The sequence below is a fragment of the Oreochromis aureus genome, linkage group 15 (assembly GCF_013358895.1).
Source record: "Oreochromis aureus strain Israel breed Guangdong linkage group 15, ZZ_aureus, whole genome shotgun sequence".
In the NCBI taxonomy this organism is placed as follows: Eukaryota; Metazoa; Chordata; class Actinopteri; order Cichliformes; family Cichlidae; genus Oreochromis; species Oreochromis aureus.
The window spans coordinates 35,952,395-35,978,310 of record NC_052956.1 but is presented as its reverse complement, the minus strand read 5'-3'; the positions used below and the strand labels follow the sequence as shown (position 1 = coordinate 35,978,310).

Sequence of the window (25,916 nt, the reverse complement as noted above, 5' to 3'; positions counted from 1 at the left end):
CTCTACGTTAATATTAGAAAAACATATAGGTTTTCCAGCTAGTTTAAAAAGTAAAGGTTTTCATGAGATACCTTATTATTGTTATAAGGTTAAAAAGAGGAAAAGAAAATAACAATAATCTGCAAAGAATACCTAAGAACCAAATAGCATCCTTTCGTCATTGTTTACGACATTTTCCTCTACTTTCCAGTCTATTCGGTTGCTAGGTGTTTTTTAGCGTCCTGTCTGTGTACTGTTGCTAGCGAATGGCTATCTAACTAACTTAAGTTTTAACTCAAGACCACAAATCCTCACAAAAATGGACGGTTCTACGCGTGAGCGCCTCGGAAGGGTCAATGAAATGTATTCATCAAGTACCTGATATGCGAACGAGGTAATGATGTTAATGTGCTCTCTTTATGTCACATAACGTTAATTGATGAGCTAGCTTATTAGCTAGCTTGTGACATCTTGACGCTGTGTCTGATGTCTTACTGTGCTGAAAATAATTCACTTTTAATGCAAATGTGCTTGAATTTTAGATTCTAAAGTAAAACTGCCAATCAGTTGTATCTCTGTAGATGTTTTTTCTGTGTGTGTGTGTGAGTGTGTGTGTGAGTGTGTGTGTTGCTTAAACGATTGTGCTGTCCAATTTAAACAGACCGCAAAATGCTAACTCGGGGCGAAAACGTTATTGAATGAAAGTTGGACTCTTTGCTGCCGGATATTTTGAAGCTTTTCGGTACTCACATGAGTTCCAGGGAGGCAGCCAAGATGGGGGACATCTTGGCAAATGAAGCCGATCTTCTTGGGATGATTAAGGAGGTAGGACGTTTTTTCTGTAAATTGCCATATGCAAATCGCAGTGAGCATTAATAGAAGTGAAGTAATCGAAATGTACAACTTTTATATATAGCGTTTCTACAACTATGCATAGATGACTGAAAGCATAGTTACATTCTGCTCTGATTGAGGTGGTATGTCACGTGTGTTTATTTGTATTCTTTTCTTTTGTTTGTAGTACCTTAAATTTGAAGAATTTGAAGAGACTCTTCACAGTTTTGAGAAGGAGTGCAAAAGGAAAGGCAAACTCGCCTCAAAGCCTCGAGGGAATACTCTCAATGACTCAAAGACACGTGTCATTCAGGTACACTTTGATTTTTTGTGGAGGTGTGATGGGAAAATGTGGAAAAGACTATTTGACTACAAAATGTAATTAACATGTAAATATTGCAACCTCAAAGCAAGTTTCAAATTGATGTATCTGTATTAATTGTAACGGTCTGTAATAGTCATGTACATATCATGACTCAGTTATTACTGTGCGATAAACCACAAAAAATGTGACTTTTGTAGAAAGACCTTCTAAGCTCATTTGATGATGGAGACCACAGGGTGTTCTTTGAACTGTGGACAGAGAATATTCCCCCCAGAGTTAAAGACACTGATGCTGAGGCCCAGGGACTGGAGTTCTACCTTTACATCCACTTTACAATCTACCCACTGAGGAGGCACCCTGTAGGACATGTATGTATTTACATGTGTATTTATATGTGTATGTTAATACTTATGTCATTATGTGCTGTTTTTCATATGTCCACTAAGCTGCGCCAGAGTCTTATTTTCCCACCTCTGCGGCAACAGTTTTGTGGATCTCTTACAGTGTGAAATACCTTTCATCGTGAAGTCAATTGGATTTTGAGTTCATTTATTTATACAGATTTTTTTTTTAAAAAACCTTATGCTTCTTTTAGCAAAACATGCAATCATAATTGAAGATGTATTGTGTCTTCTTAAGTGACCCCTTAAGCTTACCTGATTTAGTTATTTATTTTTAAAAAACTTTGTTCATGAATTGTTTTTGATGGAAATTTCAAATCTACCTCAAGGACCGCGCTGAGTTTGAAGAGAGGGTTTCCTTCTTCAAGCAGTACCTGGAAACTCGAGGAGAAGCTCTGAGCCAGACCACAGAGTTTCTGCCTTACTATGCTTTGCCTTTTGTTCCCAACCCAACTGTCCACCCTTCTTTCAAAGAACTGTTCCAGGTATTACACTTATAGAATATTACTTAGCTTTTTACCATCTAGTACAGTTACTAAGTCACACTGTGAGAATGAACATCATCATATTTCATATTTAGCTTGTGTTTTATGGTTTTAGGATTCCTGGATGCCAAAATTGAGAGATAAGCTGGAGCAGTTCCTGTCAGTGATACTTAAGCCATCTAACAGCCCAAGGCTGATGACTTTATATGTATCCTTCTACTGTGCCTCACTAATGAGCCATTGCTGGGAAAACCATCAGAGTACAGATGTACAAATGGATTTGTGTCTGTCTTGTTTTGATTTCAGTGAGATGGCATTAGCGATATATCTAACAGGACGGCATCTCAAACTAATAGTCACAAAATTATTATTTTCATTCATTGCACAAACCCACGTGACAGGTAAACGGTTGTCAAGTAAAATGTAACTTTTGTCAATTAAATTCTCAATTCCAGCTTTTTACATAAACAGATTATTAGGTTAGGTAGTTTTTACAGCCTTCAATGAAGGTTATAAAACTTAGCAAATAGTAAAAATCTAGCAATTTCATTGAGGGAATATATGATGTGTAGAACATAAACCCACGAGGAGCAAAAAACTTGCCTTCTTTAGCTGGACTGCACATTTAAATGTAGAGTAAAAATATGTTCTGTAGGTGAATAAGGAATTCTTTAACAACCAGTCTCTTGTAACATGTTTGATCATGTGACAACCTGAGAGGTGGACCACGAAGAGAGATTGACTGGTTAGTGAGTTATGTTGAACTAAAAGTCAGTTTTGATTTAAAATAATCTGGAACTGTCACATTTTTACTTACTTACTACTTACTGTAAAGTTACAGTAATTCAAACTGTGCACTTTTTTGGAGAACGCACACACAATCTGAAACACAAAGCCTGGCCTAAAAGAGAAAGTTGATAACAATCGTTGTGACAACCCCAACTGGGGTTTTAGATTTTGTCAAGTCAGCTAATGCACCGAAAGAAACAAAGTTATCCTAACCTCCTCAGAGTAGAAGGGCAGGCAAAGGTAATGGAATTATTGGGATACTGGAAACCCACCACATGGACTTTGCTCAGTACATGTTTGTGAAACTAAACTGGCCAACTTTCAGAGCTTTGTAAAATGAAATGCTAAGGGCTGAAAAAAATGTTTCTAGTGTATACAAAATTAACAAGGTTACCAAAAGTGGGAACACTTGAGCATCAGCGTTTTTTGGCTCAGCCAATTAACAACATTTACATGTGCTTACATGACATTTATAGGGTACTTAAGTGAAAACAGGAACACAACCAGTTGTCCTTGTTTGTCGTCCGCCGCCTGGGGTGCATGCACATCTGGTACATTGTAATGTAAAGTCTGTGCTGCTTTCAGGAAAACAGATGTCCGCATGGACCACGCTCAGCATCTCATGATGAAATTTGCGTCACTTGGACTCAAGCGGACACAGAAAGCATAATTGAGGCTTCAGATATTTACTAGTTCCATCTGCAGTCCTGTTACTAATTATTCCATTTGTGTGTAATTCTGGATAAAACAATTAACAAGGGAATAAATACAGGAGAAATGTTTGATTTGTCTCTAAGTATGTGATCTTTAACCAGCTTCATGCAGAAGGAGAGTGGAAGGAGTACTAAAGGTAATTACCCCATCACAGAGTCTACCTTTTTGTGCATTCAATTTGCAGTTCTTCACCCCTACCCCAACAGCTGTTTCTTAGTGCCAGATATTCATTTTTTCCCCGAATATGTGATATAGTTTTTGGCTTTCTTTCAACTTTTCATAATCTCAAATGGAACAAAGGCTCAAGGCCACACCTGCTCATTAATCAGAAGTAACTACAGTAATACTACAGATAAAGAAGTCATATCAGCGTCACCGATTATACATCTGTTTGCCTAGGTTTTGGTTTGATTCATTTGTCTAACGTGGAAAGTATTATTTACGTAATAACACTCACAGTGCTCTCACTAATGGACAAAAGACATTATGTTAAGTATTGATAAATGTTAGTAGAAAAGTCAATGCTGAGATTGGTGTTGGAGAGGTTGATTAAAAATTGCATTTCAGAATATTGTTTAATTTTTAAATGAGGCTCTTGAGATCTCAAAGGATAACAGGCATTTTCACCTAATGGTTGTAAGCCAGTGTTGGTTTCAGCAGTCTCCGTCTTTTTCTGTTTGTTTGTTTGGTGAATGCACAGAGGCCACACAGCAGTTACAGCTCCAGCTGGCTGAATCGGATCGCCGCATCAACAGCTACGTACGGAAGTTCAACAAGATGCAAGCTGACTACCACAACCTGATTGGAATCACTGCTGAGTTGGTCGACTCATTGGAGGCCACCGCCAGCGGAAAGATGGTAAGGCAGGCTAACTGTGGGACAAACAAGCACACATTCTGTCAGACGTGCAACAAGTACGGAGTACATAAGTGTGGCACGAAAAGAATGTTAGAAAAGAATGCGTGCGCACAGAAAAAACCCACAAATTTTGCGTATGCAAAGTCCAGCGGTGTTCATGCGAGCGCCAACAAGAAAATCTTTTGATGCACAAAATGGATGAAAAATATATGTGAAAAGATTTTAATATTTGGAAAACAGGAATACACTATTAGTACCCTGCTCTTCTCACACGAACAGTATTTTAAAGCTCAGGGGAGCGTGCCTTGTTTTTTCAGATCTCCCCCGAGTACCTGCAGAGTATGTGTGTTCGCCTGTTCAGCAGCCAGATGAGACAGAGTGTGGTGCAGAGCACGGACTTCACCAGGCCAGGCACTGTGAGTCGCAGCACGCAGTCTTCACTCCTTCCCTCTTCTTCATGCTCAGAATAGTAACAGCAACACCTGGCCCCAACTTAATGTGATTTCAATAAAGCATAGAATATGCATAGCAGACGGTGAAGAGATAAGAGCCACAATCAGGGAAAAGTGCACTTAAGGAGTGTTTGCATTATGTACAAAAAGACATCTTTGTTCTTTTTGTGTAAGCTGTGTAGTCATTCTGTTGTATGCATCCTAGAGTGAGTGGTTCCTGGATCCTGGAGTTGAATAAATACACTCACTGTTGTAAAGTCAAATGTACACGACGCAAATTTCTAATAACCAGTCACAGACATTTACGTAATCATCTGCCTTGGAAATGTAACTATGTTTCTCCCATAAAGACGACAGTTAAAGGTGTCCAGATGAGTCAGAGTTACATTAAAACTTAACTGTTACATTAAAACTGTTATTCAGCCTCTTTTTCTGCCTCTTTTGTGCCACCGATAATCAAAACGTTGTAGAAAAGCTCCCAACTGACCTAAGAAACTGTCCACAGCTTGACAATCATGCTTGCTGTCAGCGGCCTTCATTGTGGTGTTGACCTCTGGCTTGTGAAATCTTGTTTCTTTCTATTTGAACTGAACAACATTTTTTCTGTGTTTTGTGTGTGTTGTTGTTTTTTGTTTGTTTTTTTTTGCTTGTGTGATGCTTTTGTCCCCAAAGGGATATTACTCTATGAGTCCCTATGATGATGGCTATGTAAGTTTCATATATTTTCATCTTTACATTTTCTTATTGCTCAGGTCCCCAGTTCTCATCTAGCTTCTGCCTTGGTGTCTCCCTTTTCCTCCTGTTATTGTCTGTATGTCCTTCATGACCTCCTAACATATTTCTTCATCTCACCCTCCTGACTACATGTGCACTCCCACTAGATTGTCCCAGTTTAAAAGTATGTTTGGCTTTATTAGCAGTAAGGATGACACTTTTTGTCAGACCGCTTGTTATGGCAAACACAAACGCCTCTCAGGGCATACGTAATCATGACATTCACTCGCTCCCAAAAGATGACAGTTATTGTTCCTCCTCTCAACTCTCCTTAGAGCTTTTAGCTCTCAACTTATCTCTCAGGTTCATTTTTCTTCTCTTATGCTTATTGTTATTTTTGTTTTGTTTGTTTTTTAGATTATAGCCATATAAAATGACAGAACAAGAATGGCCATCACAGGGTGCTTTGATTTAAAAGTATTACTCGCACGCTCAGGTTCTCAAATAGGACAGGTTATATTACAGCTGTTTGAAAGGAAACAACAAGAACACTTCATGTAGGATTCTTAACAACCTTAAAAACAGGCACTCAGGGTCAACATATCATATTTGTTGTTTTTAGGTATAGTTAAACATTAAAAAATGAGCAGGCTTTAAACCAGTGTTATGTAGTGGTTTAAGCATGTCAACATACCTGCTTAGCTTCATAAAGTATTTTTGAGGATAGTATTTTTTTTCTCGTTTAGGCTTGCTAGTTTAATGTATGTGTATGTATGTATGTGCAAGGCCATAATTTATCCTAATTATCACAGTCTTTGTCTTTGAACATTATCAATCTTTTTTTTATTGCTGTTGGGACCAAGGCGTAAAGTCTTGTAGTTAGACAATAGCATCAACAATCCATGGTTTTGGTTGTAATCACAGTGTAAAAACAGATCTAAATATCCAGATGACACACTGAAAAGGTAAAAAAAACAAAAAAAGCATTTCTCATTTATTCAAAGAATTTAAGAGCAAATCAGGACTCAAAATTTAGATAAAACTTTGACATTAAACTCCTGCTGCAACTAAGTCTCCCTATTCTGCAGCTGTCTTGGTAAAGACTCCAGCCACTTATTTGGGCAGGTTGAACGTCTTGTCTAAATAAAGGGGGAGACAGTTATTTTAATTTTGAAGGATTAAAAAGAGCATCTAAAAACTGTGCTAATTCAGTTTAGGGTCGCAGTAATTCAAGAAAGTCAGTAAATACACCTGCTTACATTGGTAGTTTAAATATAGTTGACTTTCCTGCCACCGCACGGTCGAAATTAGTCGTTTTAAAATGTAGCTTCTACACGCTACAGCGCAAACACTAGATTTCAGGTTCAACATATAATTGGCTCTTTGGTGGCATTGACTGAAAATCTCCATCTTTGCCTTCGCAGAAACCTCCTTTGGATTTCTGTTCTGCCAGCTGTCTGCTGTTGTCACTAGTACCTTTGTTTAGCTTTATGGTTCTCTTATTACTAAACAGCATATTTGATTTTCGCTTTTAGTATGACCTTCTGGTTGCTTGGCGCGCCAGTGTCAAATGTCCCATGACAACATATTATGATGCGTACATGGGCACCGAATGTTTAGGGGGAAAGGAACTTGGGAAAGAAGCCAGGTATCACTGTTCTGTTCTTTCTTTGTTTTAGTGTGCCAGACAAAGCGATAACTCCGTTTACACGGATCAATGTTCTGACCTTATGGTTCTCCCAACATAGGTCCAGCCTCCTCCTCCTGCTCTTTATATTATATTTCAGGGGTTTTCAAAATACCCTCAGAGGAAAAACTGTAATAGTCAGTTTCACCTTACTTACACACAACACCTCCTCGGTGATCAAGTTTTTGTTTCTTCTCCTGGAGTCAAAGTGGGGATCTTTCACTTGTTAGATGACTTTGTCAGCTGCTACACTCTGGAGCCACCTAAAAAACCCCACAGATGGACTAATGTGTGACAAATCCAGATGTATTAACCTACCCTTTCTGGTACTGTTTCTTGGCCTCTTACTGCATAGATAATATTGCCAAACAGTGTAATACTGTATGTCCCAGTACTCAGCATGTACCACACGCATGATCTATGCATGTCTTAAAAACTACTAATGACATATTTACACATTAGCTAACTGGATTATCTTAGATTGGATGGACCAGATGGTAAGAGTAACATATGGTTAATGTTGCATGTGCTATGTTTTGCACACTTTAAAGTGGTAAATATAGCCAGATTGTAAAAAATACCATGCATTAAAGATCCTCCTTTTTTTCTTCTCATTATTTCTGTTTTTCTCCCTCTGGTTTCTGTTGTAGGCTTCCTCTATGCTACGAGCATCCATTGCACCACAGTAAGTCTTTGTTTGGAAGAAATCATTTTTGTACCAATCATACAGTTTGATTAAACCACGATAAAACAAGGCTGCTATTTCCTTTCTTTTTAAATCACCAGGAGAACAAAGGATGTGCCAATGTTGCCCTCGTTAGACTATGAGAAGCTTAAGAAAGACCTCATCGAAGGCTCAGAGAGACTTCAGTCTCTGCTACTTCAAGCACTGCGCTGGGTGAGAGTATTCTGTTTATTATCTCCCGCATTCTCCTTAGTGATAAGATGTCTCGTATTTATCTGTTCATCAGCCTTCCTTGTGACTTTGTTTGGCTCTTACGCTCGCTTATAACCTAACAATCAGTGTATTTGTCTGTCTTCATCCTCAGAGAGTAGAATGCGTTAAGTACAGTTTTAATTTGGGGCGTCCAAAAACTTGGTTTAGTTTGTGAACCCGGACGAAGAGTGACACTTATATTTACTTGGGTTAGACTTTTGAGTGCTGATTGTTGGATCTGTTTCTAATGTCTTTTTAGAGACTCACCCGCTCACTCCCTGGTGAACAGAGAGACACTGTGCTTCAGGCTTACATCAGCAATGATCTACTGGAGCGGTACAGTACTAAAGAGGTGGGGCTATAGCTTCATTATATGCATGTCATTGTTAACACTACAAAGTTCATTCAGAGGGGCTGTTAATTAACTTGTGAACGTTCAAATTTAAAACACGCCGTAAATAAAAGAATCATAGAAACGTGGCGCTTCAGGACAATTTTAAACTGACACTCAGAGCATAACTCGCTCCCAAAAAGGTTATGTATTCATCACAAGTTACCAAGGTGACTTTCATGACGAAGCTGGAGCTTATGGAAAAGGTAGCTATATTAGCAACAACTAATGTAAGGTTTATAGCACAGCTGCCGTGAATAACAACATGAGTAATAGCCAAATAATTGTCTGTCTTTCTGTAATGGTTAATGCACCAGTGTGTGCAAGCTGTATTTGGAGCACACAAAGTTATACGAGTTATATTTTTAATATTAAAATATAATTATTGTTGCTATCCACGAATTTTTAAATTTACTGTTCAGCAAAAAAGCAGGAACAACAATGAAGCACGCTATTCATTAACATTTCAAATTAAATTAACTCACTGATGTTCCTGAAGAGGAAAAATGTGTTCTAGTGGTTAAATGTTGCAGCTCAATGCCGACTCAAATTTGGGTTTAAAAATGTAAATTCAGTTTATTTATGGGGAAAATCACGATCAAACTTTAAACAAATTTTTTGACAGATTTCTAAAATATTATAGTCTTATTGTTTATTTATGGCAGGCGGTCAAATCTGTCAGTTTGTTTAGCTCTCTAAGTCATATATTTAAATTTAGAGGAAGAAGTTCATTTTTTATGATCTTAACATTATCAAATGTTTAGTGATTACTTTATATTAAGAAATATTTGAACCCAATGCTGAGTCATTTAGAAATGGAATAAGCAGTTTCCTCTGAGGAGCTCAGATTGTGTCCCAAACTTTACCCTCATGAAAGACTTTTGACACGCTCTATTCTTTTTTTTCTTCTCTCTCGTCATTTTCTTTTCACCTAGCCTTTAGCTTCAGGTGATACACTGAATACAACCTCTTTAGAATGAATAACCCTTTCATGAATGCTTTCAATCTTTGTAATCCTGTGTACGTTTCAAGGTTTTCTAGGTATATCTAAGTGACTTGCCCTACATTTGTTTGTTTCCTTAGAAAACTGTGCTTCATTTAATGAGATCACCAAATGAGATTGTCCGTCAATACATGGCCCGTCTCATCAATGCATTTGCTTCCCTTGCAGAGGGTAAGTTTGAAACTGCCATTAGAGCTCATTAAGCATCATCATTTACTTTGTAAGCTGATTCCTGATGGCTTGACCTCACTGGCTTTCCGTTTCGAAGAAAAACTATTAATGATGCTCCACAAAAGCTAAACAGAAACTGTAGACAGCATTTTGTAAAAAGACGAAGACTAGGAGACTTTAGAATGGCTGTCAATGCTTTCAAGATGTTCCTTTGATATTTATTACAGGTCGTGTTTACCTCTCCCAAATCCCCATTCTTCTGAAACATCTGACAGAAACGCTCAGGAAGGAAGAAAAAGAATCTCTTACTCGGGAAAATGTCCTTGTGGCCCTGCAGAAACTCAGCCTCAGGTAGTTTTTAAAATTACTAGGGTTTTCTAAATCCTTCCTTATCTGGTCTTTTTAATGATAGTGTAGCCTAAATAGCAGAATTAATAAGTAGATTACATAGAAGTTTGTATAATTAACATCTAGTTATCATCTTTTTCTGTCCACAAATGGGAAGTTGACATGAATGAAATGTGGGTTTCTTAAAATCCTCGATTAATGTGTGTTTCTTAAATGACTATCAGTCACAATTTTTGTCCTTTGACAAGCATGAATATCTGACCTTACATCATGTCTCGCCTGTTAGGAGGAGTCAGCAGACAGCCATGATCGCAGATGATCTGATTGGCTGGCTAGTGGATGAGCTCCAGGACTCAGACTGCCTCAGTGACTACAACCTGGAGTATTCTGCAGCTCTGCTTATGAACCTGTGTTTGCGAACAAAAGGTAAGCATAAAAACATCGCAAATGTAACTAAATAATGCGAACACCAGACGGGCGGCATGGACGCCTAAGTTTGTGAATGCGATAACGTGAATGCAATAACAGAATGAGGTGATGTAGGAGCTTCAAACTGATACCACAGATGTACCTACTAAAAATCCGATGTATCGACGAGTTCCAATTTCAGTGACCGCATCATGTCCTGTAAAAATCTTGTGAATGCAATAACTTGAGAACAAGAGGACGTAGGATTTTGATATTGATAGGTGTGTATGCTAGGAGGCTGAGAGGCAGCTCTGGCCGTTGCCAAATACATTTTTATTTTGCCAGGAAAATGGGAAATGGGTACTCTTTGTGAATCACATCAGCAACCAACTAAAGACTGAACTGAAGAAATAGGAACAAATTATGCTAATAACTAAATCCCTCAAAGTAGAATTTAAAGTTGCCAAGTTGTCTTTATAGGTCAGTGTTTAAGTGGCTTCATCAACAAATCAAAAAATCGTTCCTCTGAAAATCGCAAGGTATAAAGGCTGGACTTTAAACCTTACTATAAAGTAAATAAAATGACAAAAAAGTCTCACTTCGTGGAAGCAAAATGTGATAAACAAATATAGGAAGGTGAGAGGGAGAGCTGGCTCAAGGCTTTTACATGGCATTAAAGAGTAAACTGATTTCTTTTTAAGCCATACTGTAGGTAACATTTTTCTGATCAGCTGACTTTTGACCCAGGCTTACAATTTCCTTATTGTCTTTAATCCATGTTAAACAATTATTGGCTTTATTATATTTACTGTGCTATGCTACTATGCTATATTTACTTTAAGACTGGTGTTGATTTTCTGTGTTTTTGTTTGTGTCTTTGTTTCTTTTCACTGTCCGTGAATAGTCAAATAAGTCTTCTCAAACATATCATGGGTTATACTTTAACGTTCATTCATGGAGCTTATTAATAGTCCATGCTATCATGAAAATCAGAATGATCTTGTTTCACGCCACAACGAGTCAAGGTCTAGGTTTGTTCCTGTTCTTTCTTTCTTTCTTTTTTTTTTGCTGGTACACTAAGGTTAATTATTGTCTAAGTTTGCGTTGAAAGCAAACGTTTAGCTTTTCGGTCCTTCTGAACGCATGGTTATCACTGAACTATCGTTTTTACATTTATTTGTCTTCCATTTACATCATATCTGGGATGTATCGCTTTCAGATCCCTCTTTTCTTTTTTATTATTTCCTGTAGTTCTGCTCAATGTAGAATGCCACAATGAAATACTGTTTCACATTTGATTTATCAGTAATTGTATTGTCTTACACGGATAAGTACTGTGAAGTCATTAACCTGAGGTTTTTTGTATTAAATCAAACAAGAGTCCCATCATCATGCACACAGAAAAAGTGTTGCTAAATTTGTGTGTTGGATGGTTGTCTTTTTACAGGAAAAAGGAAGTGTGCAGAAAACGCCAAGCATGTGCTAAAAGTTTTGACTGACCTCCTTGGACATGAGAACCACGAGGTGATATACACATCTGCCAACACACAGCACAGATGTTGTGTGCACAGTGGTTGTAATGTGCAAGCAGAGCAGATTTCTCGTGGTTGAAACGGATACAGGTTACACAACACAACAGTGTGTACTGCATGCAATAGGTGGAAAGTGCAGAATTAATGCTATTAGAGGATAGAAAATGACACGAGCTGCTAGCATATCATAAACTAAAACTGCTCTACAAAAGCTCTCTCTACTGTTGTGTTAAACTGTGTAATTATGTCCCTCGAAATGTCTTGCAGTCTTGGCATAAGTGAGCCATGACTACAGGAACGTCAGTAAAACATAGAAAGCACAGAGTTCATTCATTTTACTTATGTTAGCGGTGAGGTTGCAAAAAAAAAATGCTTATCCACAGCACGAACATTATTTCCTCTTTGTGGGCACACATCTCTAATTGCTGTATTTCCATACAAGTTGTTACCACTTTGGCTGAGACCATAAAGATAGGGGTTGTCTGTGTCTGTGTCACTTTCAGATTTGGCCATATGTGAATGGAGCTCTATACAGCATCCTGTGCATTCCCTCTGTGCGACAGGAAGCCAGAGAGATGGTGAGATAGCAGTTTGCATTTTGCTCCGCATTTCTCTTCCTCTTCGCTTTCCTCGCTAAACAACAGGTGTTCATTTAATAGGCAGAGAAAGTTGTAAATGGAAGTGCAGTTTTCCCGTATGCCATAAAATGTGGAGTTGCAATCACAAAAAGTATAAAAGATGGACGCAGCTTCCAGGTCTGCAAACTGAAGTCAATGCGATCAGTGAGTCCTTTAAAACATGCTTTCTTTTAAATGAGGGTTGGGGAACCCTGGGTCAGCACACCTAAATCAGCTGTGTGGGTCAGGAACACATCTAAAACCTGCAGGACATAATTGTGGTTGTAAAAGGAGATTTGGTCCTATAAAAGCTTTAAAAAAAAAGAAGATTTTATAGTTGATCTTGTCTTTACAACTATAACGTCTTTCCGGATGAGTTTCTTGGCTCAGTCACCTGTTTCGGGTTTTATTGATTAACAAATTAAATCTGTTTTGATCGTTTTATCATTTCAAAAAGGAGGATTATCCAGTGTATTGACTAACAAATTTTAGCTAATTAGTAAGCCATTTTTTCATCAGAATTCATAAGTGACATGAATGTTTTGTGTATCTTTCCCTTATGTGTGAAGAGCGTTGAAGAGATTCTACGCTGCTACATCAGAGAGGAGAACCCAAATCTTAACAGACAGATTGAATTCATCATTAAACAGCTAAACTCAGGTTAGTGAAATTTACTGTTAAAAATGTAGATGATAAACTGGTAGTCCAAAAATAAGCGCCTCACGCTAAGCAGGAAAAACAAAATATGTAAATATGAAACTTGATATCTTACATTTCCTGTTTCAGATCCCCAGTTTTCATAACATAAGTTATCATTTGAATCTATACTTCAAGAATATGTGGCACTTTTTTATGAAGTATAATTTTGGAAAAATCTGCCAGCTTTTTAATCCTTGTGATTATTTTCCACCCAGCTGAAGAGGAAGGACTAGAGTCTGACGATGAGGAGGAAGAGGATGACAATGACGTAAGGCCGCCTGATAAACATCAGTGTGCTGGTGTTTTCCATTATCATATTAAATGCCCGTTTAAAAATTAATTCAACTAAACCACTGAACTATATTAACTGGCACATATCAAAAGAACTAAAAAAAGAAAACAAAGTATGAGGGAGTTAAAAAGTTCAAATGCGAATGAATGACAGCAGTTTCCTGGTGTGTGTGTGTGTGTGTGTGTGTGTGTGTGTGTGTGTGTGTGTGTGTGTGTGTGTGTGTGTGTGTGTGTGTGTGTGTGTGTGTGTGTGTGTGGATGGGTGTATAAGTGCAGTCTGTGTATATTCCATTCTCTTCCTGTTCTCATAAGAGTTCCTTGAGTGTGAGTGCCCTTGTTCTGGGCTGTAATCTCGAGTTAGGTGTTTTTTTTGTTTTTGTGTTTTTTATAGCTGCTATCCGTTTCCCTGCCCACAATGGTGAACTGACACGTACTGTACGATACCTGTTTCTGAGTGGGAGTCTCAAAGCTACAGAATACACTGGTCCCTTGTCAGAGCCTTGTGGAATGGTGCCAAGCAGTGTATTAATTTTTAAATATAAACTTAATGGGAGAGAGTTAATTTTTAGTCCGTCTGAGGAAGTTTGCCAAAGTAACCCAGTGGAAATCAACCGGCAGCAACCCTGTGGGTGTTTTTTTATAATGCTGCTTAATGCTTAAACATCCATTCAGTGCATGTGTGGACAATATGCAATTTTGACACTGCACACAAATTCTTTCTGAAGTGATTTATTGTCTTTACATTGTGACAGGAAGATTTAATGGAGATCGACATTGATAAAGAGGAAGTTCTCCAGCCACAGCACAGGGAACTGTCTGGGGAAAGCCTCCTCACCACTGAGTACCTGGGAGTAAGAGCAAAACACACATTTTCACCATAAACAGATTGTTTGTAGCTAGGAAGATACAGAGTTCAAATTTTGACACTAATCAAGAATACGAATTACTAACAGTAGGGGTGCTAGTGTACATATATATAAATGTGTACGGGCAAGTTGCAGAGTAGCTTGTAAACTTTATTTATTGCACCAATAACAGGATATTACATTATTGCAGTATGCACTGAACTTTAGACACACGGTCTGTGCATTTACAGAATTGTAATCATTTTTGCTACTTGGTTCCTAAATGCTAGCGTGGAATATATTTTACCTTATGATTAGATAAGGTATCACACACATCGCTGCCTCTTTGTGCTGATGGCTCTTGACAGCTCAGGTGCTGGCCTGTTAATTTTTTTATGGATCTGTTTTATGTGGTTATGAGTTCATGACCGGCCAATACAGAACACAGTCAGTTTTACAGTGAGAAAAAGTTATGTGTTGGACAGTTACAGCACTCCATCACATTAATCTCTCTTTTCCCAATTGACACTTTTTTCCATAATGGAAATGTGTTTGGTATGTTACTGTTTCATTGTGTGTGCGGCTGTGTAGATCTTGACCAACATGACAAAAGTGAAAAGGAAGCCAACCCCTCTACCACAGCCAGCTGCCGATGAGCCGCTACAGCGACCAGTCACCCCTAGTTCTCATCGGAATATCGGCGTGGGGTAAGTTAAATTACCAAACTATGTCATGAAATCCAGACTGAAGTTCACTCTTAAGCTAAAACACTTCTTTGTGGTGTCTGTGGGACCATAAAATGTGTAAGTCATGAGAAACTGTGCAGCGGCAGCCTCTATTTAAGTGATTTACAAACCACCATAAACATTGATCTTTAGATCTAAGATACTGGTCTTCAGGCCTCATTTCTTTAAAGGCTGATCACTTCACAGTAGTCCATAGACCTTATGAGCTGACTAATCTGTAGCTTGTGTAGATAATTGTGCCACCATTTCTTTATGATACATAGATTACGACGTTTCTCTAGCTAAAACTCTGCAAATGCAAAAAATGTTTCAAATGTATTTTGATGTTTTTCTTTGCAAAGCGTAAACTTTGACGAGATGAGTCAGCCGTGGTAGACTAGAACTTGAATGAGTGCATACCATTGCTACAAAGCATCTTGCTTGGTCTTGACAAGGTCATTTCCTTGCTCTGAGCACCGACCTAGAGAAAAAGGCCTAACCCTGTATTTATTTATACAGTTTAAATATTAACTGTGAGAGAGCTGTACAAATGTGGAGAACTAGCACTGATGAAAGTCAGTGAAATCATCAAGATAAATTGTTTTTAAGTTAAAAGCTATCTTACTTACACAAACATCCTCATAGAAGTTCTTAATGTGAGATTGTGTTTGTGTCATGTGTAGGGATTATCGACCCGCCAGTCGGGGAGGCGAGACCAGCAGAGACACAGAATACAGACAGAAGAGCGGGGAAGGAAGCCTGCCACACTCTCGATACAACTCGCGACCTCCTACACGCTCTGGCAGTCGGCCCAGCACCGTAGACTCCCTACGCCAAAGCATCGGTGGGTGACTCAACTTTCAGAGTTTCAGATGTATCTTAGGAGTACCAGTAGAATTTATTTTACGTTATTTTCACTATATATTCTTCCTGTAGGCCGGATCATTAGCGGCTTCAAAAATATTTCCTACCATCTGCATGCAGACGATATCCAATTATACATCTCCTTTAAACCTTGGGAATTAGACAAGCTATCCACTCTTATGGACTGTCTTAAGGAAATTAATGTTTGGATGACAAACAATTTTTTGCAGCTGAACGCAGACAAGACCGAGTGCTTAATCCTTGCTCCAGAGAATATCAAGCCCCAAATTAGTCAACATCTGGGTGCCTTTTCATCCTCAATAAAAGCTACTGCTCGGAATCTTGGGATAATTTTCGATCAATCTCTGTCTTTTGACGCTCATATTAAATCTGTGACCCGCTCCTGCTTTTTTCACCTAAGAAATATTGCCAAACTCAGGACTATTGTCTCCAAAACTGAACTGGAGATGCTTGTCCACACTTTCATTTCCTCCCGTCTAGACTATTGTAATGCACTCTTCTCCTGTGTATCTAAGGCGTCACTAAATCGGCTCCAAGCGGTTCAAAATGCCGCAGCAAGGCTGTTAACCCATGGTAAAAAATTCTCCCATATCACTCCTATACTAAAATCCTTGCACTGGCTTCCGGTTGGGTATAGATATAAGTTTAAAATCCTCACCTTTATGTTTATGTCTCTACAAGGTGAGGCCCCCACCTATATCAATGAGGTTCTCCAACCCTACTCTCCAAAGCGGACTCTTAGATCCACTGATAGTGGTCTTCTATCTATTCCACGGACCCGTTTGAAAATGAAGGGGAATCTCGCTTTTTAAACCCTGGCTCCAATACTGTGGAACTGTTTACCCCCCCCCCCCGCTACGCACCATCAACACTGTGGCTTCTTTTAAAAAACAGCTTAAAACACATCTGTTTAGACAGGCATTTGGGTAATGTTAGTGTGTAATATGTTGTTTTATTCTATATTTATACTGTACTATTGCTTTGTTTGATATGCTTCTATACTGCTATATTGTTTGTTTGACATGCCTTCATTCCCATGTGAAGCACTTTGTAACAGCTTTTTGTCTTAAAAAGTGCTATATAAATAAATTTTACTTACTTACTTACTAGAATTTCAAAAGAGTAAAATAATAACTCTTTGAACGTGTCTAACAGCCGTGGCTGTAAATCAGCTGTTTGCGCTCAGATTACTAACACTTAATAGAAGCTCTGCGCATTTTTGTGGAAAAATCTTTAATTTCCCTTCCACTTGCTGCTTTTTATTTGGTTGTGTGTATTTGACGTGGTGCCCAGTGTCCACAAGCAACAAAAGGTAGTTCCAGAGAAGGAAGTTCCTGCAACTTCCTCACAAACCATAAGGGATAAAGACTCAGCAAAATAGAATAGAATAGCCTTTTATTGTCACTGTACATGTACAGTGAAATTGTGGGTGCTTGAAATACAAATATAAATAGTAGGACAGCAGGAGTGAATAGTAGACAAGAGGAGTATATGCAAAACAGGAGGGAGGCACACATTAGAGGACAGGTTGCAAAGGACTCCAAGGATGTGTGTGTGTGGTCTGAGTGATGAGTTACTCACACCATGGCTCAGATCGGTGGGTGGGCACCAAATGAGCACCAAATGGCTAATGACCTTATTTTGATGGTATCATGTGTGCTTCTGTGTTTGATCGTGTTCAGCTGTCCATCTACTTTGTTTTAGTTTTTTAAAGTTATGACTTTTGTTTCCATTTGAAGGTCTGATATTTTGGTATGATTCTAAAATTAGTCTTTTGACACTCTTGTTTATTCCCACTTAGACTCAGAGTGTGGGCGGTTGTCCCAGGAGTCAGAATTGGACAGGCAGTATGAAGGTAGAGCCAGAAAAGGATGTTCCCAGGAGGACCACAACGGACACTCTGCCAGGTATACTGACACACAAATGTTAACTTAGCGCGCTCACGTTCATACTTTATGTATAACATGGTTGTTTGTGTTGAATTTTACTCCAGTTCTTTGAATAAAACTGCAACAGTTTAATGACAGTCAAAGTTAATTGGGTTGTTGTTTTTAAATCAGAGTTTGAACTGTCACACAGTCACAGAGAGACTGTTAAAACTGTTTAGACCCCTCATTTTTTTATCCTTTCCTAGTGAAAGCATACAGGGAAATAGAGTATGAAAGGCAAAAACAGACCGTCTTTATCCTTCAACTGAGACTGAACTCTCCTTTTTGTAATTGCTCTAAGCAGTCTTCAGGAATAGTTGTCCAGGCATCCTAAAGGACATTTCAAAGCTCTTCTCTGGATAATCCCAGACTGCTTCATTAATGTTGAGTTTCGATCTCTGAAGAAGCCAATCCATGACTTAATATTCATTTATATTTTGTGTTTTTTCTATCCAGACGTGCTTTTAACGCCTTGGCAGTGTTTTTATTATTATTGTCATGCTAAAAAATGAAGCTGTTGCTAATTGGATGCTTTCCAGATGGCAATGCATGGTGATCAAAATCTGACAGTGCTTTTCTGAGTTCATAATTCCATCTGTTTTAACAAGATCCCCTGACACCACGGGATGAAATCGAGCCCCAGACCGTGGTGCAGCCAAGCAGAAGATGCTCACTGTTGTTCCCTTCTTCTGACCTCCTCTGCACATATTGATGGAAATATGAACAGTTTCACTTTGGATTTTTTACTCTATCAGATTTGTTTACAGGGATTTTTCCCAAAGAGCTGTTAGCTCTCTGTAGACGACCTTGGTGCTGCTAAAATACTATTTTTAATATTTTACTATTTTTTTCTCTTTGATTGATCGATTGAAAATGACTGAAAGAGCAGCCAGGAAAATAACGGATAACAAGATGATTTTAAAAAACCAAAAACATTTTTGCAGTTTCAACATAACAAAAAAAAGAAAAATCACTCAAAAAGCAAACATTTGGCCAATTCGCACGCTCTGTATTTAATTTAATAGTTTAATATAAACGAACTAAATCTAAATTTACATTTAAAAAAATAAGTTATTGAGCCAACAATAACATGCTAAACATATTCTTGGCTTAATTTTTCCTGAGAACTAGAAACAGACCTGATCTGATGCTTTTAAGGAATGAACACAAAAAACAACCGCTACATAACTGCAGAGATTCCTGTAAGAGTGTGTGTGCGTGTGTGTGTGTGTGTGTGTGTGTGTGTCTGTGGAAAGATTTGGCAAGAATGTTGCTGAACACCGATGACTCAGCACTGCCAAGCTGGTCTGTGAGACTGTGACATGCGTTTAAACGAGCAGTGCCCACAAAGAGTCCCATTCAATCAAACCTCCCCTGCTTCTCCTCTCCTTTAAATCCCAGAGGAACTTGACTCCTGAAACCCACCCACAATAATGAGTCCCAGGAAACTGCTTCAGTAGTCCCTCGCATCACCCACACCTCACCCCCCAGGAACGTAAAACACCTCTACAATACAGCCTGGCTGAGTCTGACTTCGGTAGCCTCGTTTCACCCCAGTTTGGAAAGCAAGACTTTTATAGCGAGATGAAATGGGCATTCATATTGAGCTGAAGAGAATCTTAGCAACACTGCAGTTTGGCAAATGCCAAAAGAGCAGATGTGTGTGTTTGCAATAGTTTTTAGGCTTATTCACTGATTCCCTAATACAGAGTAACACCTGCTGGAGATTCAGGCTGTCTTCGATTCACACTTTTTCAGAAATCGGGACTCAGACTCGAGACTTTTTAAAAAGAATTTTAGGGACTGATGGAAGTTTTGCAAAATGTGTACCCATTTCATTTTGGGCTCAGCATGCAAGGATAGCACCTCCACCCATTTTTACAGAAATACAATACACTGTAATGCTTAGTTATACCAGATTTTATCAGAGATATTGGATCCAATGTCACTACCCTGAACATAAACCAGAATGAAATCCATCCATTTGATAAGTGTGAGCTTGCTCAACAGGATGTAGGTCGCTTAGCTCTTTCCTGATAAGAACATTAGAAGAGGTTGTGACTGGATGCTGAAGACATTTATTCACTTGTGACCCTGTTTCTCAAACACCGCGCATCTTTTCTTGGTTTCTATTACACCATAAAGAAGGTGCACAAACCAAATTAGGTGCAAAAAAAAGAAAATGTCTAATTTGAATGGAAGGAAGGAATTGTAAATACGTTCTAATGTTATATTAGTGTGTTTAACACTGATTGTCTAAAAATGACTAAATGATTGTCTTGTCTGTTACCCATATAGAAGTAAAAATGAATAATTTTTCCTCTTTTCTTGTTTTTATGGAAACCACAATGACCCTACGTGTGTTTAGGCTTTAGAGAAAGGCAAAACAGGAAAGCTAACACTAATGGGGGATTTACTGATGCATGTCCAGTCAGAAGTCGTGCCCTGCTGTAATATTCAAAGTATGACAGAGAAAAACTCAAAGTTGGAGATATACTCTTTAAATGATGAGGTGGGTGTGGCCAAACACTAAACCCTGCTAATAATAATCAGTACAAAAGTCATTTATGCTGTCAAGAGAAGTGGAGACTCTGAACTCACATAATGATAAACATCAAGGGCAAGGGTTGATCTTATGCATAAGAACATCATGATTTATTTTTGTCTGTAAAAAACTCTGTGAAATTTGATCTGTTCATAACTGTAGTAGCTTTTCTCTAGAGCTTTCCAACCAAACGATGTGTAGCTAAGAAAAAGAATTAGAGTAACAAAGGGTAGTTTCTGTTGTGTCTCAAAAAGCCTGTTTACACTGGTATCAGTATTGTTGAAGCATTAAAAAGGAGAGTTGACTCAAGGGATGAACTAAATCTGTGTCAACACATAAGACAGTGTTAACAAAGAATCAATTTTAGATTGTATTAGCACATAAACGGAAGAAGATGATGGATGATTTTCTAATTTCTAATTCTTTAAATAGTATTTTTGTCCTAGTACAGTGATTTCCAAAGAGCTGTTAGCTGAAAACTTGGCATATCTTGACATGCTGTGCAGTGGAAGGCCTAAGAAAAACATGTGCAGTAGGTGAACAGTATCTGTATGTCATGTCCTTAAGAAGAAAAATCCAGGAAAGACTTGACAGAGCACCTGAGAGAAACATCCGGCCTTTCAGTTGATCCTTTAGTGTTCACATAACGCTAACTGGAAATGGTCTCAGTGGAACAATGGCTGTCAATAAACATTCTTGAGTATTTGAGTATTCCGGGATTATAGAAAAGCGCTATATAAGAATCAGTCCATTTAACAATAAAGCTGATCATATCAACTAACTTAGTTTTTTGCCTTATATATTGTTTATTCCATGTATGTTTCCATGTTTCACTTTATTGCTGTGCCTATCTCCCATTTTCCTTGCAAAATATACAGAAATGAGAGGGATTGCAAGACTTTTGCACAGTCTTGTAGATCAACTTAACTGTTAAATATTCCCATCCTACCAATTTGAGGGGTTTTTTCTGTTTTGTCCTTCTTTGATTATTATCATGGTATTTATAGTGATTCATTTAACTGGCAGATTGTTGTTAATGTTCTTTTCTTTCTTTCTTTTTTTTTTATTTTACCAAAAAACAGATAATTTTTTTTCTCTGTTTTTGTCCCTGTCAGCAGAAATGATTATATCCCTGCAATTCCAAGTAAGCCCAAGATTTCCCGTACACCTGACACAGCAGCCAACCAGAACAGTGCTCACCGGGGTAGAGGCCTGGCCCTGGCTCCTCAGTTCTCACAGTCTGAGCCGCAGCAGAGCAGCCAGCCTGGCTCTGCCAGCTCCACAGGAGGAGGCGGGAATGGAAGTAAGCGTATGCTAAGAGCGGGAAATCAACACCAGTCTGGCAGATTTTGGCCCCATCTGGTTACTTCATCTACTCTGCCAACCTCTCTAGATGGTGGCCAGCATTGATTTGAATGTTCACTGACTCTCAGACAAGAGTTGCTGTAGATGCACTTTTACCAGATGAATTAAGCAATGGTATATTGCATTTTTAAAACCGATACAGATATGTGGCGATTAAAAAAGCTAATATATCAGGCGAGATTTTTTTTCTTTTCTTTTAAACACACACAGTTTGGCAAATGCCATAAAGAGATTTCCCTAACATTTGTTATCTGTACTTATTTATCAACCCTTGTTAGATAAGCTAACAAAAAGAAATCTTGTTTATTGTCACAGTAAGTCATGGATTAGTCGGTTACGCTCTGTCCGACCGTGCAGATCAGCCAATTTTTGTTAGCCGATCTGCAGGCCTAACCCTGCCAACAGCAAAGTATCAGAGTGCACTCTGAAACAAATAACCAATACTTATAGCATGGTTGAAGGTTCCCATCTTCTCTTTATTATTAAAATGTTTACTTATTGGCTGTTATAAATATCGATACCAGTATACTGGCAGATGGCTGGTATCGACCAGTATATCAGCACAACACTACTTATTTGAGTCTCCATTTCCAAGCATGCATTTTCAGTTTATGATGGAAAACAGTACTGATATTAACACGTATGTCTGGCAATTAAATTGGTAACCATAGCAAAAGAAAAAAAAGGTGTATCTTATATAAATGATGAAACCATAAACCGGTGACTGTCATGGAGTTGTAGCGTTATTCGCAATGACCCTACACAACCAAACATGTAGAGCATTGTGAAATATTTGCTGCTTGATTAAAACTCTGCCACACAGTCACCAAATCTCTGTGTAACATCAGTTTTACATTTCACATATCAGCACAACCATGTCAGGAATCCTCTGAGTGTGTGGGTTTTCCCAGGCCTGAAAATCCAGTTTTTCACACTGTACTTAGTTAACAAAACAACAGCAACACAGTGGTTAAAGGAAATTATCTGGAAAAATGTTGCAATGGTTTCCAGCAACTTATGCTTCAGTTCCACTAAGGAATTTCACCTGCCACTCTCTCATTTCTTACCAGTCTCTACCGGAAGTCTTTATATAATAAAATATCCCCCTGTTTTTAAGGCTTTCCTTATAAATCTGCGTTAATGTTTTGCCTGTTATGGCCGGCGACACAAAGTAGTCCGAATCATAAGTTGGCTTATCATGCAGAACATAACAGTGGCTATAAACAAAAAACACAGCAAGCAGTTATTGGGAAAATGAAAATTGGGAAAAGCAAATTGAGTTAGCTTTTATTGGAGGTACTGCACTGTCAGGCCTGATATTGGGTCCATTTTTATTTGCTGTCAACTTCATGTCTTACACACAGAACTGGAGTCAACACAGAGATGATCTGGTGCTCTTAGTTGGCTGATAACATCTCTCAATGCTCTCATGCATCCTAATTGCATTTCATAAGCGATTACCTCCGGCTCTTACGGTGGGCGCCCTTACCACAAAGTTTGTAATGGCACCTATTAGCTACTCAAAGCCACCACATCCTTCTGTGAGTGTGTTGTACTTCTGAGGTCTGGTGAATATCAGATGTTTGTCACTTAATCACATCTCATCTTGAAGGGCAATAAGCAAACAGACATGCTATATAAAATAACCTGTATTGTATAGTAAGCTTTTTGGCATGTTTCAAGCTATTGTCGGGGGGGTGGTTCAGCGACCTGTGTAATAACAACCACACATTTGAGCAAGATTCCCCTCAGGCTGATGGCTTTGTTTGTTTTGTTTTTTCTAGCATACATATCTGCTGTGACTGAGAGAAAGGCTCCCTTGGGTAAAGAAAAGATGTGTGGCTTAACGGGCCACCCACTTTAGTTTCAGTTGGTTTCCAGAGCAGTTTTGCCCATTTCAGTTCAGTTTTTATTGGTTTTAGTCTTGTTAATTACTGTTGTATGACGGGCAGGTGTCAGAGGAAATATTTAAGCGCAATCAGAGTAGGTAATACAATAAAAACCTTGAACTTTTTGAAAGCAGCTGACTCACAGTCTTGGAGTCTCAGTAAATGCGTCAATCAAAGCCTCATCAGGCAAGTTGTAACAAAATGATAATAAACTAACAACTAAAACTTCCACTGTTTCCCTTTTATTTTAGTTAACTACAGTGTTTTCTCAAATAAAGTGTTTGTTTTTAGTTAACCATGATAACCTCGGTTACGTGTTTGGAAAATGGCCTAGCCGATTGAGAACGAGAGAAGCTGAAGAAGAAGCACTGTCCTTTTTATTTTTTAAATAGGTCTGGATTAAATCTTTTATTTAGATATGCTATTTCTTACACAGTGACAGAAGCTTAACAACTACGTTTTGTATACATTGATGACAAAGCGGCTTAATTTTGTTCTCATTTTATTGATGAATGAATTATTGATGAAAGTCTGATTGTCCTCTGCTTTCTCTCCCTCTTACCCCCCTTCATCACGCTATCAACCTTTCTTCCTTCCCCTCTCCCTCTGTCTTCAGGCAGGCAATCAAAGAGGAGGTGAGGAGGGAGCTGTCACCACGAGGTAGCACTATCTTCCCAGGAGCATCGGGCTTCCTGTAACATCATCCAACCAGGTTACGATCAGGGTCAAACAGAGATGGTCGAGGCTTAGTGGCAAGAGGAGGAGCTGGACTGGGTGGAACAATGTGTAGGATTGTGGTTCTGCATTTAGTTTTTTTTTTTTCTCTTTTTTCTCTCTTTTCTCCCTTCGGCTTCAGCGCAGACTACTTCTGTAACCTGATATGATGTTGGACAATAAACACAACCCACAGTCATGCAACTCTGCGCACCTGACAGTCTCTGTTGGCCCTGAGTTTCTGCAGTTTTTCCTCAAGGTGATACAAAATGTGCGCGACACCCTCCGACCACAGCAGAATTTATTTGTAACAAGATTCAGGTGTTTTAACTCCGAAGTCTAGTGTCGCTCTGAGTTGGGGCAGAATATGATAACGCTTGTCTCTCTTGCTCTCACTCAACCCTACTTGCTTACTTGTCATGTTCGTTACTTCAGCGGGGATCAGAAGATTCCCCGAGGTGCAGCTTTTTGCAGATAAATTGTCATCATTTCGGACATGAGCTCAAGTTTTCAGATCGAACACAGCCAGGGTTGCGAGAGGGAGGAGGATGGGAGCTTAAAAATACAGCAGAGACATTTTTATCTCTTAAACGCCATTGCAAAGAGGTACTGAAAGTTCTCATCTCGACTTTGTAAATCAATAATCGTTGTGAATTTCACAATGTACTGTATTGATTTTTAACTATGGTGGAAGATGTCTGTCCACATGAATAAATTATTATACAAGCTGTGTTTCAAATGTAAAACATTACCACAAATGCATAGCTCTTTGTGGCGGCTCCTATTTCACAGATGCTGCAAAAGATTTTACAAGAAAGACGAGTCCTGGTATGACTGTGCATGTTTTTAAATGATATCCAGAACTTTTTACTTTTAACACACGAGTAGCATGTATACTATAACTGACGGGGAAAAAAACAACTTGAATTTGTGTTAATGTCTTAAATTCAGCTTGAGTTGCTTGTCTATTTGCACTGTTTGCCTGTGGTTATTTGTATTTATAGTGAGACATTTCTGTTGCAGTGCATTTTCATTGATAATATTCTTTCAAGCAGTTTTAAATAAATGTGTGATGAGTCAGCAGTTTGCAAAATGACTACAGTGCTTCGTTTACTTGCCATGTTTTTCTCACTTAGACTTTAAATTCAGATTATTTAAACAGCATCAACACACAGCAGCAGTCACCTCATGGTGCTTTATGTGTAAAGACACTACAGTAATAGAGAGAAACCCCAACAATGAGACAGACCCCCTATGAGCAAGCACTTGGTGACAGTGGGAAGAAAAAAAACCCTTTTAACAGGAAGAAACCTCCAGAGATCTACCATGACTGGTTGAGGGTTGAGTGGAGGCACACAGGAGAATTGCTTACCATCAGGCTGCTG

The 25,916-nt window shown here is 38.6% G+C and overlaps 1 protein-coding gene across 4 annotated transcripts; it reads left to right on the top strand.

The window, feature by feature from the left end:
* The first annotated feature begins 98 nt into the window (after positions 1–98).
* Positions 99–25,628, top strand: LOC116335580 (lisH domain-containing protein ARMC9). 4 transcript variants are annotated; one of them, XR_004200653.2, is made up of 27 exons: positions 99–373; positions 641–804; positions 1,001–1,126; positions 1,336–1,506; positions 1,869–2,024; positions 2,140–2,232; positions 3,639–3,663; positions 4,228–4,385; positions 4,703–4,801; positions 5,510–5,545; positions 7,889–7,923; positions 8,025–8,136; positions 8,435–8,527; positions 9,650–9,740; positions 9,968–10,091; positions 10,375–10,514; positions 11,944–12,020; positions 12,532–12,606; positions 13,215–13,305; positions 13,560–13,612; positions 14,388–14,486; positions 15,072–15,187; positions 15,889–16,049; positions 17,892–17,997; positions 21,679–21,866; positions 24,434–24,529; positions 24,679–25,628. XR_004200653.2 is itself a non-coding variant. In XM_031759314.2 (26 exons), exons 2-26 carry the CDS (start codon positions 730–732, stop codon positions 24,454–24,456), a joined length of 2,523 nt encoding a protein of 840 aa, XP_031615174.1. In that variant the 5' UTR covers positions 99–373; positions 641–729; the 3' UTR covers positions 24,457–25,628. The 4 variants fall into 4 exon arrangements, 3 of the variants coding, with proteins under 3 accessions (XP_031615174.1, XP_031615177.1, XP_031615176.1); XM_031759314.2 differs by having other exon boundaries at positions 24,434–25,628; XM_031759316.2 differs by having other exon boundaries at positions 108–373; positions 21,682–21,866; positions 24,434–25,628.
* Positions 25,629–25,916: the final 288 nt, after the last annotated feature.

Coding starts and splice junctions, on each gene's coding strand:
- LOC116335580 (XM_031759314.2), top strand. CDS start 730: ATGAGTTCCAGGGAGGCAGCCAAGATGGGGGACATCTTGGCAAATGAA. Junction 2,025..2,139: donor CTTTCAAAGAACTGTTCCAG/GTATTACACTTA, acceptor TTATGGTTTTAG/GATTCCTGGATGCCAAAATT. Junction 13,613..14,387: donor AGGAAGAGGATGACAATGAC/GTAAGGCCGCCT, acceptor ACATTGTGACAG/GAAGATTTAATGGAGATCGA.